Source organism: Felis catus, chromosome E2 (genome assembly GCF_018350175.1).
Source record: "Felis catus isolate Fca126 chromosome E2, F.catus_Fca126_mat1.0, whole genome shotgun sequence".
NCBI classification, from domain to species: Eukaryota; Metazoa; Chordata; class Mammalia; order Carnivora; family Felidae; genus Felis; species Felis catus.
This window is the reverse complement of record NC_058382.1, coordinates 17794803-17809568: the sequence shown is the minus strand read 5'-3', so window position 1 is coordinate 17809568 and position 14766 is coordinate 17794803. Positions and strand designations below refer to the sequence as shown.

Genomic DNA, 14766 nt, shown 5'->3' with positions numbered 1-14766 from the left:
CTCAATAAATGTTAGCTATTAGAAGTACTGTCGTCATTATTTATATCGTTGATGCTGTTGCCATGATTGACACTCCTCTAGAGCAGCCCCAGAATGTCGTCCTCAAAGCCCTCGAAGGGGACAACTCTGCCCAGTTGGGGATTCTGGGTCAGCTTCCCCCAACCATATCCTTCCTCCCCACCCCCCACGCAGTCCCCCTGCAGATTGTGACGTAGGCCGACCTGGGGTCTGGCCGGAAATCCCCCTTCCTGTTGTAGATAAGCCTGGCGCAACCCAACTGACCCCAGACCCTCCCCCCTTCCCCCCCCCCCATGTCGCAGGATCAAGACCCAAGACGGAGAACCTGTCCAGCAAGTCCCCCGCCCCACCCCCATCACCCCGTAAACTCCCCTCCGCACCCCGGGTCTCGCGCAGCCCGCTGTTCCCCAAGCTCCTGTCCAAGTCCAAGCCATCCCCGCAACAGGATAGCCGGAGCTGTCAGGAGGCGGCGGACGGCCATCCCTGAGGGGGGTGGGGGGTGGGGGGGGACGACGCTTGGCCCCGCCTCTGTCCCTGCAACTCGACCCAGCTGCGACCCCCAGCTCTGACGTCTCGGAAAATTCCCCCCCTGCCCCGGCCCCCAGGGGAGGGGGTGCATGGTATGAAATGGGGCTGAGACCCCTGGCTAGGGACAGAGAAACCCGCCAGAGGTGAGCCATGAACTGGGGACTGGATGTCTGGGGGTCTGGACTCTTGGGTCTGAGGGAGGGAGAGGGCTGAGGTCCCCTACTCCTAGTCTGAGAAAAAAGGACACTGGAGGCCAAGATTCCAGGGTCTCAGGGAAGAAGGGAACAAAAGGCCTGGACTTCTGGGTCTGAGGGAGTCTCCAGCCAGACTCCAAGGTCCCTAAGTGTCACCAGCTCACCCCTTCCCCTTTTTTCCCCTGCCCAGAACATTCACAAGGAGCATCCATGGACTTGTGGAACTGGGATGAAGCTTCACCGCAGGAAGTGCCCCCAGGGAACAGGCTTTCAGGGCTGGGTAGGCTGCTGCACTGAGTCACTGTATGGGGAGGGTGCACAGGTGGGGGTCTCTGCTGACCCCGACCCAGCCCTAACCTCCTCATTGCCTGCAGAAGGAGCTGAGCTCGGCTTTTATTTCCCTGAGCTGGCGTTCCCAGGGGACACGCTGACAGTGGAGACACGCTGGAAAGGTGGCTTTGGGCTGGGACACCTGGGAGCTGAGGAAGGTGAGAGACTGGGCTGCTGGGACTGAGGGAGGAAGGGTGTGCTCCTGGACTCCGGAGGCAAAATGGGGGGAGGGCTGCGGGCTTGAAGTCCTGAGGTTGAAAGAGGACGAGACCAGGGTCCTGAGTTCTAGGTATGCGTGAGTAGGGGCTGGAGGTAATAACTCATTCCCTGAAGAATAAAGACTGCTGCGTGAGTGGTCGAGGGGACGTCTCTAGTCACTGCTCACACCTTCCCTAAACTCCGTTCTTATCCCTCGCAGGGCTCTCACCGCTGGACTGGGGCTCCACGTTAACGCATCCAGAAGCTACATGGGAGGCGGGTGAGTGTGTACACAAAGGCGGGGGAAGAAAGGGACTGGGGTCCTCCTCCGTAGCTGGAGGTTTAAACTACTCGATCGTTGAGGGGAACGGGGCTAGGACGGGAAACACCTGTGTCCTCGAGGTGGCATGGCCTAGATCCGGGAGCCCAGGGCCCCAGGGCTTAGAGCTTAGACTCCAAGAACCCCCGGGCCAGAGACCAGGACACCTAGGCTCCCCTCACTTGAGATCTGTTGCTCCTTACAGATCCCGCCCGTCAGGCTCTTCCGTGGTCGGGAGACTGGACAGACTTGACGTGCAACGGCTCGGACCACTGGAACGGCTTCTCCCAGGCCCCGGGCCCCGCCCCTCCCGGCCTGGGCCCCGCCCCCTTCGCCGGTTCTGCGGGGACAGCGGATCAGAACTGTGCCACCTCCGGGGGAGGGACCAATTCGTGGTCTTGTGCCCAGGCCGCCCCCAGCTCCACCAACTGGGACAGTTCTATTGGTCTCGACGGCGCCACCTACTGGGGCAAGGGCCTCCGCGGGGAGCCTCACGCGGACTCTACCATTTCGTGGGTTGGACCTGCGGTCTCAGACTCTACCACCTCCTGGGTCTCGGGGCTGCATACGGACTGCACCACTTCTTCAAAGGGATACCAGGCTTCAGATCTCACCACGTCCTCTGAACCCAGCCAGCAGTCGGACCACGTAACCTTGGCTTGTTACCCCAAAAGTAACCATCGAGGTGAGGGGTCCGCAAGACCCGAATCTAATGAGGCGGGGCCTAGGCGCGTAGGGGCGGGACCCAGGAAACTGGAAGTGAGGGGGCGAGGCTGTTACCTAAGAGTCCGAGAGAGGTGGTGATGGTGAGTCCTGGGGGAGGAGAGGACTAAGACACTGGTAGTCTTCCAGGGAGCAAAAGACCTATGCTCCTGGATTAGTTGAGAAGAAAGAGGTGAGGGTCTGGATATCTGGGTCTCCAAGATGTGGCACCCAAACTCCTAAGTTTCAGAGATGGGGGCCCCGGCTGCCTGGGTCCCTGAGGCCGATGCTGGGGATCCTTATATGGGGGGATCCGGACTCGCTGGGCCCGAAGGGAATGGACTTCTGGGCCCCGAGTTGGGAAAACCGGACACGTGGACCTTCGAGGCGAGGGAGCCCGGACATATGGGTCATCGAAGCGACTTGGTCCGGGGCTAGGAAGCCTGAGTGTTCACCTGCCTGCACTCCGCAGGTCCCATTCAGCTGTGGCAGTTCCTCCTGGAGCTGCTCCGAGACGGGGAGCGTAGCAACTGCATCCGCTGGACGGGCAACAGCCGCGAGTTCCAGCTGTGTGACCCCAGAGAGGTGGGGCAGCTTCCCAGACCGGCCAAGTCCCGCCCCAGTCTCGCCCCAGTCTCCTTCAGTTCAATTTAGCCGAGGCAGTTTGCCTAGCACTTGACCTCCCCCCCCCCCCCCAGCTCGTACTCATCTCTACCCCCGCAGGAGTTAAAGGGACTAACTCTTGCCCAAAACGTACCCGAAACCGCGTCCCCCGCCCCGCGCGTCTGTTGCCTAGCCAGGCTCCCTCCGGACTCTCAGACTAAGCCCAGCCTCCGTCCTAGGTGGCGCGGCTCTGGGGTGAGCGCAAGAGGAAGCCTGGCATGAACTACGAGAAGCTGAGCCGAGGCCTGCGCTACTACTACCGCCGCGACATCGTGCGCAAGAGCGGTGGGCGCAAGTACACGTACCGTTTCGGGGGCCGCGTACCCGGCCTGGCCCATACCGACTGCGCGGGAGGTGGACCGGGAGGAGCGACCCAATAAAAATACCCCGTCAAATTAGTCGTGTGTGCTGCCTGCGTCCTTCCCACTGACACTGACTAAACCCACTAAGGACCCTAAGTGTGCACCACCACACTCACATCCCACCCCCACCCCCGGCCTGTGTGATCTTAAGACGCGCGGTGACTAAAACACACCCAGACCCTTAGGGGACCTACTTGTGTGTTCACTGTGTGATGGGATATTCAAAGGAATCAACTCAGTCCCTTTAGGGCCTACTGTGTGCCTGCCCGTGCTGGGACTTGTAAAGGAATCGGACCCAATCACTAACGTTTGAGTTTACCTGCTGTGTCCCTTCTGAAGACTCAAAACTCCAAAAGAGGACTTATGTGTGTTCTTCCAGTGCTTGGGACCATTAAGTAATTAGACTTAGTGCTAGATCCCCCAAACCACCTACTGTCTCACCACTCCAAGTTGAGGGTGGTTGAACTTGGATCTAGATCCCAAGGAGAGCCTACCCCATTCTGGGAACCGCTGAGTCCCTAAAGAGTGGTCCTCCTAGGGACTGACAAAATGACAATTTTAAATATTTGGTCTGAGAAGGACTCACCAGGAAGGTGACATTGAAGCAAAGACCTGAAGGAAGTGAGGAAGGGAGCCAGCTTCACAAAAAGCATTCCAGGCCAAGGGGAGAGCAAATACAAAAGGCCCTTAGAGGGAAGCCAGACTGCGTGTTTATGATTTAAATTTTTTTTTCAACGTTTTTTTATTTATTTTTGGGACAGAGAGAGACAGAGCATGAATGGGGGAGGGGCAGAGAGAGAGGGAGACACAGAATCGGAAACAGGCTCCAGGCTCCGAGCCATCAGCCCAGAGCCTGACGCGGGGCTCGAACTCACGGACCGCGAGATCGCGACCTGGCTGAAGTCGGACGCTTAACCGACTGCGCCACCCAGGCGCCCCCAGACTGTGTGTTTAAACAGGAAGAGGCCAGTATGGCTGGAGCAGTGGGAATAAAGAGAAAAGGATAAGAAATGAGGGTATAAGAGGGACCAAACTGTGTAGGTCATTTATAAGGACTTTGGCTTTTGACTGAAAGAGTCAGACAAGACCCAATGGGAGGGTTCTAAGCCAAAGGGAAGTGATGACTGAGGTGTTAACGGGGTCTCTCTGGCTGAGTGGATGATTGTGGAGGGCAGTGGGGAAACCAGGAGGCTAGGGTGTGGGCTGCTTCTATAGCCTAGGCTGGCTGTGCCTGTGGCTTGAACCAGATGTCGAAGATTCTGGATACATTGCTTCAGGCAAAGACAAGATTTCTTGATCAGCTAGCTGTGAGGTGTGAGAGAGAGTCAGGGATACCTCTGTGACTAGAATAGATGTGTCACTTTCCAAGATGGACTAATTTCTGCCAGACCCAAGCTTTTATGTTCTTAACCCCTCCTCTCTGCGATGCAGGACTTTGGTTTGAGCCTTCAGGCACCCAAATGTGTGTGAATTTGTGCCTTCTGGAGTTTGGGGAAAGACGGTAAAGAACAGGGAGGTGGGAGTCTGGATATTCCTCACAATATGACAAATGACCCTGGAAGAAAGACTGGTTCGATTTCAAACCCCTAACAATTGATCCCGTAATAATCATGAAGAGGGTAGGGACTCGTGTTTGTTCAGTGATGCATCCCCAACCCTTATCGAAGTACCTGGCACTGGGTAAGCGTTAAACAAGCAATACCTGCATGAATAAGGATACTTCCTCTGGGATACTTTTCCCTCGGCCCACTCTACAGATAGTCCCAGGACTCGAAACTCCTTTCCCTACGTAAAAACAAGACATGAGAAACTGTAACCAGGCGTCTCAAGTCCCAGGTCGGACCTTTGAAATGCGCACGCTAGCTCACGATTGGGCCGGAAGTGATGATCAACAGGCATTCAGCCCAATAGGATTTCGGAGTTCTCCCGGATGGGCGTGGCCTTAATGGCTCCAGAGACGGCTTTCCCGCGGGCGTTCTAGCCTCGCGGAAAACTCTCACACACTCTGACTCGCTCCGCTTCCGGCCGGCCTCAATTCCGCTTCCGGTCCGACTCTGGCGTCTTTGCTGAGGGTCACATTGAGCTGCGAGGTGCTTCGGGGGTGTCTTTAGGTGAGTGTCCAGGGCTTGGGAAACTGGGACCCTATCCTGGGGAACTGAGGAGAACCGGACCCTCGTTTCCCCGAGGACGCAGTGAGTTTCCGGCCCGCGGCGTCTGCCCCCCCCCCCCCCCCCGGTCCCTAGGGTCCTGTTCTGTTAGTATATGTAGCTAACGATTATTTTGGTCTTCCTTAATTAATGCCAGGTAACGTTTCACGCGACTTTATTAATTCATTTAATCTTCACTCCAGCCCTATGAGGAAAGGCCCGTAATTATCCCTTTTTGACAGTGAAGCAACTGAGGATCAGCGATATTAAGCTACTTAGCCGGCGACCGGGGTTTGGATTCCGTAGTTAGGACTGTAGTGCCCTCAATCAGCAGGCCATAGGCAGGCGTGGCTCCCGTGGCTTGCCCGGGCCGCGGCCTGGCCTTGCACCCTGGTTTCTGGTTCCTTCTCCCTCTTGAATGTTAGAGGGCCTAAGAGTCATTCCTGAACCACCCTCCCTCCCAGGTCTCCCCCCAAAACAACACTTCAGAACAACTCTTCTTCTGTGTCCCAGCGCTGGTATTCTGCGTCTCCTCCCCATGCGCCTCTACCCTTTCCCCCCAAAGATTCTGCTGTGGTGCCCCAGATCCCCACCACTACCTTGGGTCCCTTGAATTTAACACTGGCCTGCTCACTACCTTGGGTCCCTTGAATTTACATGGGCCTTTGTAACCCCATTACTCTTTGAATTCTCTGGAATAGAGGCAGTTTCACATTCCATGGAGAAAACTGTGTGTCACCTCATAAGAGATACAGCAGAGCTTTTTGATTCTCAGTCTGCAAAGTCCATAGAATGCAAGGTGTGCTAGTACTTGAAGGGGGGAAAATTACATAGGTATTTTTCCTAACCTTTTTAAAAATTTCTTTCTTTTTAACTGTTTGTTTATTTTTGAGAGAAGCGAGCAGGGAGGGGCAGAGAGGGGGACAGAGAGTCCCAAGCAGGCTCCTCGAGTGTCAGCACAGAGCCTGATGCGGGGTTCCAACTCACCAACTATGAGATACAAACTGAGCTGAAATCAAGAGCTGGAGGCTTAACAGACTGAGCCGTCCAGGCACCCCTTTATTCTTCTTAATCTCTAATTTAAATGTAGCATTTCCTTTTAAGAATGGAGGCATCAATCTTGGTAAGATTAGCATCATCTGTCGCTTTGTCAGCAATCAAAATCACAGGTCATCTTGTATCACATTATGGTTGCGATGTCACAGAATACATCTTCACTCGTGACTACTTCAGAATTGTGGTAGTTAATAAATCCTCTGCTACATACAACTGGTTTTCTTTATGATCCTATGCAATCTTTTAATGCATTAAAAAATATTCTGAGAAAGGGTTCATTAGATCCCTGAGGAGTTCATGGTACCAAGGAGATTAAGAACCTCTACAGTGTAGATCTGTCAGTGATGGAGTGTGGCTCCTCCACTTGTGTGACCTTGGGAAGTCACTTGGACACCCTGTCCCTTGTCTGTGAAACAGTGATAGTAATAAGTAATAGTTCCTACCTTTTAGAGTGGCTGCAGGAGTAAAGTGTGTAGAACAGTGCTTGGCCCATACTGAGTACTCAGTGAATGTTAGCCAGTGTTATTTTGGGACGAATAAGGCCCGATTTTGCTAAGGAGTCCTATCCCCCCGCCCTGCCAAGCCCTGCTGTGACTTCCACACTTAGATGTGTGGATTTGCCCCACGCTTTACCTCTGTTTGTATATGCTGAGAGGTAGAAGGTGGTGGCTGATTCACACCTAACCTACCCCATTATTCTGTGTCTGGGTGGGCTGACCTCCCCATGCCCAGGTCCCTTAGAACTTTTGCCAACCTCCACTGCCTATGCCTCCAGGACTCAGCACCATGGCAGAAGACATCAAGACCAAAATCAAGAACTACCAGACTGCCCCTTTTGACAGCCGCTTCCCCAACCAGAACCAGACCAGGAACTGCTGGCAGAACTACCTGGGTAAGCAGGGCGTAGACGTGGGAGGGGATGCAGACCTTTTCCTGGTCCCTCACCTCATGTCACTTATCTGTTGTCTCCTACCGGATCTGTACATCCCAGGCCTCTTTTTTTGTTGTTGTGGGCATCCCACCTTGCAGGGCCCATGCCCCTCATCACAGCTGTGTTCAAGTTCCAGGATCTAGGTCAGGATCACAAACTTTGGTTCCTATAATGATTTTTTTTTTTTTTTGAAGACTATTTGTGTGTATATGTGACAGATGTAACATACATAAAGGAAATATGTAAAGCATAATGTACACCTAAATGAATAATACTAAAGTGATTCCCCTGCGTAACTATAACCTGGATAAAAAATTAGATACTGGCCAGCATTCTGAGCTTCCCTGCCTACTGCATGCCTTGCCTTGAATACAGCATCCTACTCTGCCCACTAGAGATGTAACCTTGCCGACTTAAGGCAATCACATTTTGGTTTTATCACTGCTTTTAGGTTTGCCTCTTGATGAACTTTATAGACATTATACATAGTCTCGGTTTTTGAATTTCTTCATTTGGCAGTTTTGAAGATTCATCCATGCTATGATGTATGGTTTGGTCATTTTCATAGTGTATAATTTTCCATAATTTATTTCTGGACCCTTGCATGGTTTCCAGTTGGGGGCTTTTATGAATGATGATGCTATGAATGTTCTGTGTAATTTGATGTGCATATGAATGCTTTTGTTACGTAGAGAATGTGCCCAGGAGTAGAATACTTGGAGTATTTTTTTCTTTTTTTTAATTAATTTTCTACTTTTATTTTATTTATTTATTTTAAAGATTTTGTTTTTAAGTAATCTTTGCACCCACTGTGGGACTCAAACTCACAGCTTCGAGATAAAGAGTTGCATGCTCTACCGACAGAGCCAACCAGGCACCCCTTAATTGCCTACTTTTAAAGGTGTTTTTATTTTTAGTTTATTTATTTATTTTGAGAGAGAGAGAGCCCCAACAGGGGAGGGCCAAGAGAGAGGATCCCAGGCAGGCTCCCCACAGTTCAGCACAGATCCTGGTGGGAGAAAGGGGAGGCTCAGGCTCACAAACCACAAGATCAGGACCTGAGCTGAAACCTATAGTCGAATGAATGAGCCATCCAGGCACCCCTAATTTCCTACTTTTAAAAACAAGAGTATCCCCTTCCCGTCTTAGGATGCCAGCATCTTAGCATCAAGATCATCTTCCCTTTCCCTTGCCCTGGTTTTGGACTTCCATAGTCCCTGCACATGTCCCTCATGTTACCTCCTCATTCCTGACCCCAGAATTTTCAGGTCAAACAGTAGTTCTCTAGGGGCCACGAGATCAATTTGGCGAGGCATGTCTAGCCTTTTTCAGCACATTTGTAGGAATGTACATTCTTTGTCAAACGTGTGTGTGTGTGTGTGTGTGTGTGTGTATGCATAACTGCTGTGAAGTGAAAAATATTTCTCTGAGTTTTGATCAAAAATGTTCTAGGGGCAACTGGGTGGCTCAGTTGGTTAAGTGTTGGGCTCTTGATTTTGGCTCAGGTCATGATCACACAGTTTGTGAGTTGGAGTCCTGAGTTGGGCTCTTCACTGACCTCGCAGAGCCTGCTTGGGATTCTCTGTCTCTCTCTCTCTCTCTCTCTCTCTCTCTCTCTCTCTCTCTCTCTCTCAAAAATAAACATTTTTTAAAAATGTGTTCCAGTCCTTGGTCTGGGCTGAACCTGAGCCCCTTTCTTCACAGACTTCCACCGCTGTGAGAAGGCGATGACTGCTAAAGGGGGTGATGTCTCCGTGTGTGAATGGTACCGGCGTGTGTACAAGTCCCTCTGCCCCATATCCTGGGTATGTACTGCCTGCTGGGGCCCTTGGAACTTCGCTGGATGGGGTCTTAGCAGAAGGGAGTGTGGTAACTCGGTGGGGGCTCATCTGAGAGGCAGAGGAAACACAGGGCATCGCACTGTCCGTGGGACTTGACCTTTTCTTTGTGGAATTGCCCTCCTTCTCTCTTTTTAATGATACTCTCAGCCAGTCAGGACTCTCAGCTGGGGCAGCTGGGGCCGTCTCCATGCTACATCCATCTTGCTCATGCAGCCCACAAATATGGGTATGGCCGGCTCCCTGTCCCTGTGGGCTCGCCATCTTGTGCAGTTCTTTGCCTTTTATTATGAACACATTCAAATTATACATAAAAGTAGAGAGAATAATTCAGTGACCTTCCACTTATACCCACTCCCCAAATTGAGTATTTTCAAGATTTTTCCACATTCCCTTCTTCTGTCCCCTTTTCTTTGCTGTAGTGTTCTGAAGGAAATCTCAAACATATCTTTTTACCCCTACCTACTTCCGTGTGCTTCTCTAGAAGATGCGGACACAGTAAGGCAATCTGGCTAGCCCTGATTGACTAGACCTTTTGTCACTATTTAATACTCTGTCACACACTTCTTTAAATAAAGAATTTATCTTTAGGGGCCCAAGTCCTTCTGATTGAGCCCCCCGCCTCCCAAATATTTATGTTTAACATTGTACTATTTCCTCAAATCAAAGATCCTCTTGACTGCAGGAAACATTGAGAAATCTTTTTTTAAAATGCCAGAAAGGAATGCAATTAATGCTAATTTCAGAGATGTTAAAATGCAAAAACCTTGTGTTTTAGGATCAAAATATGGTAGTATTACAAAAGTCATAGTGCTTATTAAAAAAAAAAAGCCAAATGTGAGCAGTACAGTAAAATAAAAAGTAGAAGCCGTCTTGTGCTCCCCAGTGCTCCTTCCCTGAGGTAACTAGTGTTAACACATTCCCTTTTTCCTATGGAGCCTCTGTATGGATGAGTCACACGACATAGTCTTTGAATTGCTTTGACTTCTCAGTGTGTCTTGAAGCCTTTTTTTATAATAATGCATACAGATCTGCCGTTTTAGGTTTTAGTAACTTTCAGATGCTTTTATTTAACTGATTCCCTTTTGATGGAGATGATGTTCTAATTTTTCAGTATATATGAAGCATCCTTGATGTACGCCTTTGGGGCTTATTTCTTGAGAACAGATTGCCTTAATGCAGTCTTCCTCAGCTTGCTTGGCTCTCCTCCCACCTCTCTGGCCACAGTGTCTCATGTGTCTTTGAGTGCCCTGTGCCCTTCCAGGATTTCTCCTTGTCGCTGGGTGATCTTGGGTAGCATGATGTTGTGAATTCATAACATCCCTCCTCCAGCCTCAGAGCCTCCATTGGGTGCATGCTAGACAGAGGCCTGGGAAGCATGCTTCCGGCCCCGGTGCTGCCCTACGCCCCATTCTCCAGGACCTGGGCCTGCCCTTACCTTGGGAGCAGCAGATTGTGTGGTTCCTACCCTCAGGTGCCTGCTGTGTCTGCCCTGTTAGGGCTGAATATAAATGTATTCTGCCAAGTCCCTTTTAAACCTGGCTGCCCTGGCTTCTTTATTTTAAAAACTTGGTGAAGTAAAAACAAGTGTTTTGTTATTGCTGTTGTTGTTGTTAAATTTTTTTTTCATGTTTATTCATTTTTGAGACAGAGACAGAGCATGAGCCAGGGAGGGTCAGAGAGAGAGGGAGACCCAGAATCTGAAGTAGCCTCCAGGTTACGAGCTCTCAGCACAGAGCCCGACGAGGGGCTCAAACTCATGACCTGTGAGATCATGACCTGAGCTGAAGTTGGACACTTAACCGACAGCCTCCCAGGCACCCCTGTTTTGTTTTTTATGAAAAATATAACCACTTCACGAAAACTTAAAAAATAGAGAAAGGGCAGAAAAATGTTCCCCATCCTCCTGACCTCCCTAATAATACTGTCGCATTTCCAGGTGTTTCCTGTGTATTATTTTCAATTAGTCTCTAATCCCAGTATGTGTATTTTGGAAAGGCATTTAAAACGTTTTTTCCAACCATGTTTTATTTTCCAGGTTAAAAAATCTTGAGTTTCTCTATGAAAAAATAGCACTGACTTTTGTGGAATCTTCAAAACAGGAGATTTATGTAATGTAGAAGGTGAAAGCCCCCGAGCCATTCCCTTCTGATCCTAAAGTTAACTTTCCTTAGTCATTTGGCACAAATCTTTTACTTCCTTTTCTGTGTGCTAATGTGTGTGTATGTGTAGATACGTGGTTATCTACTTTTTAATACTAATATGGGTCATACTCCTGACACTGTTTTGTGCTTTGCTTTTTTTACTTAACATGCATTGTGTACCTACTTCCATGTCAGTACAATCTGCTCACTTATTGGGCAGCCATCATCTTAATAGTTATAAAATATTTCCTTCCCTTTTAGCTGGATTCACATCTTTTCACTATTTTAAATGATACTTCAGTGTACATTTCCATTCCGGGAAATGTTTTCTCCTCTATTTGAATGGTTCCCTTAGTTTCCTTTCCATGAAGTGGGATTATTGGGCAAAGTGAAATTTCCAAGTTATCAGACCAACCTGATCCTTTAAAAAGAGATGGAGAGGGGCGCCTGGGTGGCGCAGTCGGTTAAGCGTCCGACTTCAGCCAGGTCACGATCTCGCGCTCCGTGAGTTCGAGCCCCGCGTCGGGCTCTGGGCTGATGGCTCGGAGCCTGGAGCCTGTTTCCAATTCTGTGTCTCCCCTCTCTCTGCCCCTCCCCCGTTCATGCTCTGTCTCTCTCTGTCCCAAAAATAAATAAACGTTGAAAAAAAAGAAAATTAAAAAAAAAAAAAAAAAAGAGATGGAGAGGAGGGTAAGGGGCATTAAGGAATCTACTCCTGAAATCATTGTTTCATATGCTAACTAACTTGGATGTAAATTTTTTAAAAATATAATAAAATTTAAAAAAAAAAAAAGGAGATGGAGAGGGGCGCCTGGATGACTCAGTTGGTTAAGCATTCAACTTTGACTCAAGTCATGATCTCATGGTTCCTGGGCTCGAGCCCTGCATCGGGCTCTGTGCTGACAGTGCAGAGCCTGGAGCCTGCTTCGGATTCTGTGTCTCCCTCTCTCTCTGCCCCTTGCCCACTTGAGCTCTATCTCTGTCTCTCAAAAGTAAACATTTTTTAAAAAGAGAGAGATGGAGAGAGGGTCAATCCCAGCGACTGAGAAGTTCACTCATAGAGTCCTGTGGACTGTGGACAGTACAAGTCCAGTATGAGGGAATCCAGGTGAGCGTTGACCTGAAAAGATGTCCATCTCCACTCAAGTCATCAGGAAAACACAGCTTAAAACAACAGAGAGAAGCTTGTTTTTACCTTGCATTCTGGTGCAAGAATTATAAAGATGGACAGTGCTAAATGTTAGTTGTTCTATAAATTGGTACAATCTCTTTTGAGGTCAGTTTGGCAGGCTCTTTCAAAATGGAAAAAAACATACACGTGGCAGTTTTACATCTAGACCTACAAAGATGCTCCTGTGTGAGGATCTTCATTGCAGAGTTGTTTGTAATTCAGAAACAACCCGAGCTAGATAAATGTTGGTACATTTATCTTGATCTTTGTGACAGAAAACAGAAAGAGCTCTAAGACTTGTGGGAAAAGCAAGTTGCAGGACAATATGTAGTGTGGCCCAATTTGTATGTTTTTTAAAGTACAGAGTATTCATGATACATGGTGTGTAAGTATGTAAATAAAATACACATCACTTAACTATGAGCCAGCTCATTTGTAAGCACTTGATATCCTCTAAGGGCAAACGTGCTGGAAAACAGGATGAGATGGATACTGTTATCGCTATCCTCATTTTTTTTTAATGTTTTATTTATTTTTTAGAGACAGCGCGAGCAGGGGAGGGGCAGAGAGAGGGAGACACAGAATCCAAAGCAGGCTCCAGGCTCCTTGCTGTCAGCACAGAGCCCGGTGCAGGGCTTGAACCCACAAACCATGAGATCATGACCTGAGCTGAAGTCAGACGCTTACCCGACTGAGCCACCCAGGTGCCCCTCACTGTCCTCGTTTTATACAATTAAAAACTGAGCCCCTGAGGGGTGCCTGGGTGGCTCAGTCTGTCGCGCACCCAGGTCTTGATTTTGGCTCAGGTCATGATCTCATGGTTTCGTGAGTTCAAACCCAGTGTCCAGTTCTGTGCTGGGCGTGGAGCCTGCTTAAGATTCTTTCTCTCTCCCTCTGCCTCCCTCCCCACCTTGTGTGTTCTCTCTTTTTCTCAAAATAAAAATTAAAAAAAACAAAAACAAAAACAGGCCCTGAAAGATTAAGTAATTTGCCCGAGGTGTCACAGCTAGGAATTCAGATTCAGTCTTCCTTGTTATCCGTGCTTTGGTCCACTGCCTCTAATGCATGGCATATATATGTGAGTGTGAGGGTGTGTGTATATCAGTGGTTGTGCTTCTGACCGCCTGTAGGAAGGTCCACAGGTTGCAGAGTGTTTCTTCTAGGGAGTGTTAACAGTTTGATACGGGCCTTTCTGTTATTTTTTATATGCCTATATGCGTACATCTATGATCAGCAGGATCACACTCTGTATTCAGTTTTGCACCTTTTTGCACTTGGGAGATCCACTCGTGCCAGGGCATAGATGAGCCTCTTTTTTGTCTCGCAGCTGCCTAGTGTTCTTTCCTGTATTCTGACAACCATCACTGAGTGTTAACTCTGGGGTTCCTGAAATGCGGCACAGCCGTACTCTTGAACCTCTTTACAGTCACACATCTCCCCAGGGACAGCCCTGCAGTGAATGTGGGATTTTTCTGCATGTTACTCGCCCCCCTCCAACCCTCACTCCTGAAATAGTGGCAGTACTGGGCTTACTTGCTGACGACTGAGCAGGTGAGCAAAGTGAGGAAGACCAAGGTCACTCATCTGGTTTCCCCACAGGGGAAGGGAGTAACATTGGCTGTGTTTCCACAGGTGGCAGCCTGGGACGATCGCCGGGCGGAAGGCACGTTTCCTGGGAAGATCTGAACTGGCTCCACCCACCTCTCCTCCGTACTCCATCCTTCTCCTAGGGCAGTGAAGGGGGACCTGGGTATATGGTGATCCCCACCCTGGGATCCTGAAGCATGGCTTAACTAATAATAAATACTCATTGGAAAAGTGTAAGACTGTGTATGTGTGAAAGAGCTGGATGATCGGGCAAGAAGCTGGGGTAGAATTAGTACCTTGACCAGTAAGAGGGGCTTCAGGGTGATTGTTTTTTTTCTGTTTTGTTTTGTTTTGTTTTATGTTATGTTATTAAACTGACTGCCTTCTCTATACCAGACAGTAGAGTGAGTTGATTATACAAAATAGCCTCGAGCCCCTATACATGCTAAGATTTATCTGATTATTCCTTTATTATCTATATAATTACAAGAAACTTTTTTTATGTAATTTTTGAACCATGTGAAAACAGTAGAATAAAAACTTGTGTGTACCCATCACCTAGTTTTAACAGTTATCAA

At 49.1% G+C, this 14766-nt stretch overlaps 2 protein-coding genes across 4 annotated transcripts; both read left to right on the top strand.

Moving 5' to 3' along the window:
- Positions 1–302: 302 nt before the first annotated feature.
- On the top strand, positions 303–3350 carry ETV2 (ETS variant transcription factor 2). Of its 2 annotated transcripts, none has more exons than XM_023245483.2 (7): positions 303–689; positions 931–1020; positions 1091–1228; positions 1489–1548; positions 1793–2272; positions 2762–2874; positions 3132–3350. In XM_023245483.2, exons 2-7 carry the CDS (start codon positions 951–953, stop codon positions 3330–3332), a joined length of 1062 nt encoding a protein of 353 aa, XP_023101251.1. In that variant the 5' UTR covers positions 303–689; positions 931–950; the 3' UTR covers positions 3333–3350. The 2 variants fall into 2 exon arrangements, with proteins under 2 accessions (XP_023101251.1, XP_006941470.1); XM_006941408.4 differs by having other exon boundaries at positions 305–689; positions 1115–1228.
- A 1917-nt stretch (positions 3351–5267) lies between these two features.
- Positions 5268–14425, top strand: LOC101100266 (cytochrome c oxidase subunit 6B1). Of its 2 annotated transcripts, none has more exons than XM_003997899.6 (4): positions 5268–5425; positions 7293–7409; positions 9153–9253; positions 14234–14425. In XM_003997899.6, the coding sequence occupies exons 2-4, from the start codon at positions 7304–7306 to the stop codon at positions 14285–14287; spliced, it is 261 nt and encodes an 86-aa protein (XP_003997948.1). In that variant the 5' UTR covers positions 5268–5425; positions 7293–7303; the 3' UTR covers positions 14288–14425. The 2 variants fall into 2 exon arrangements, with proteins under 2 accessions (XP_003997948.1, XP_006941471.1); XM_006941409.5 differs by having other exon boundaries at positions 5370–5506.
- The last annotated feature ends 341 nt before the right edge of the window (positions 14426–14766 follow it).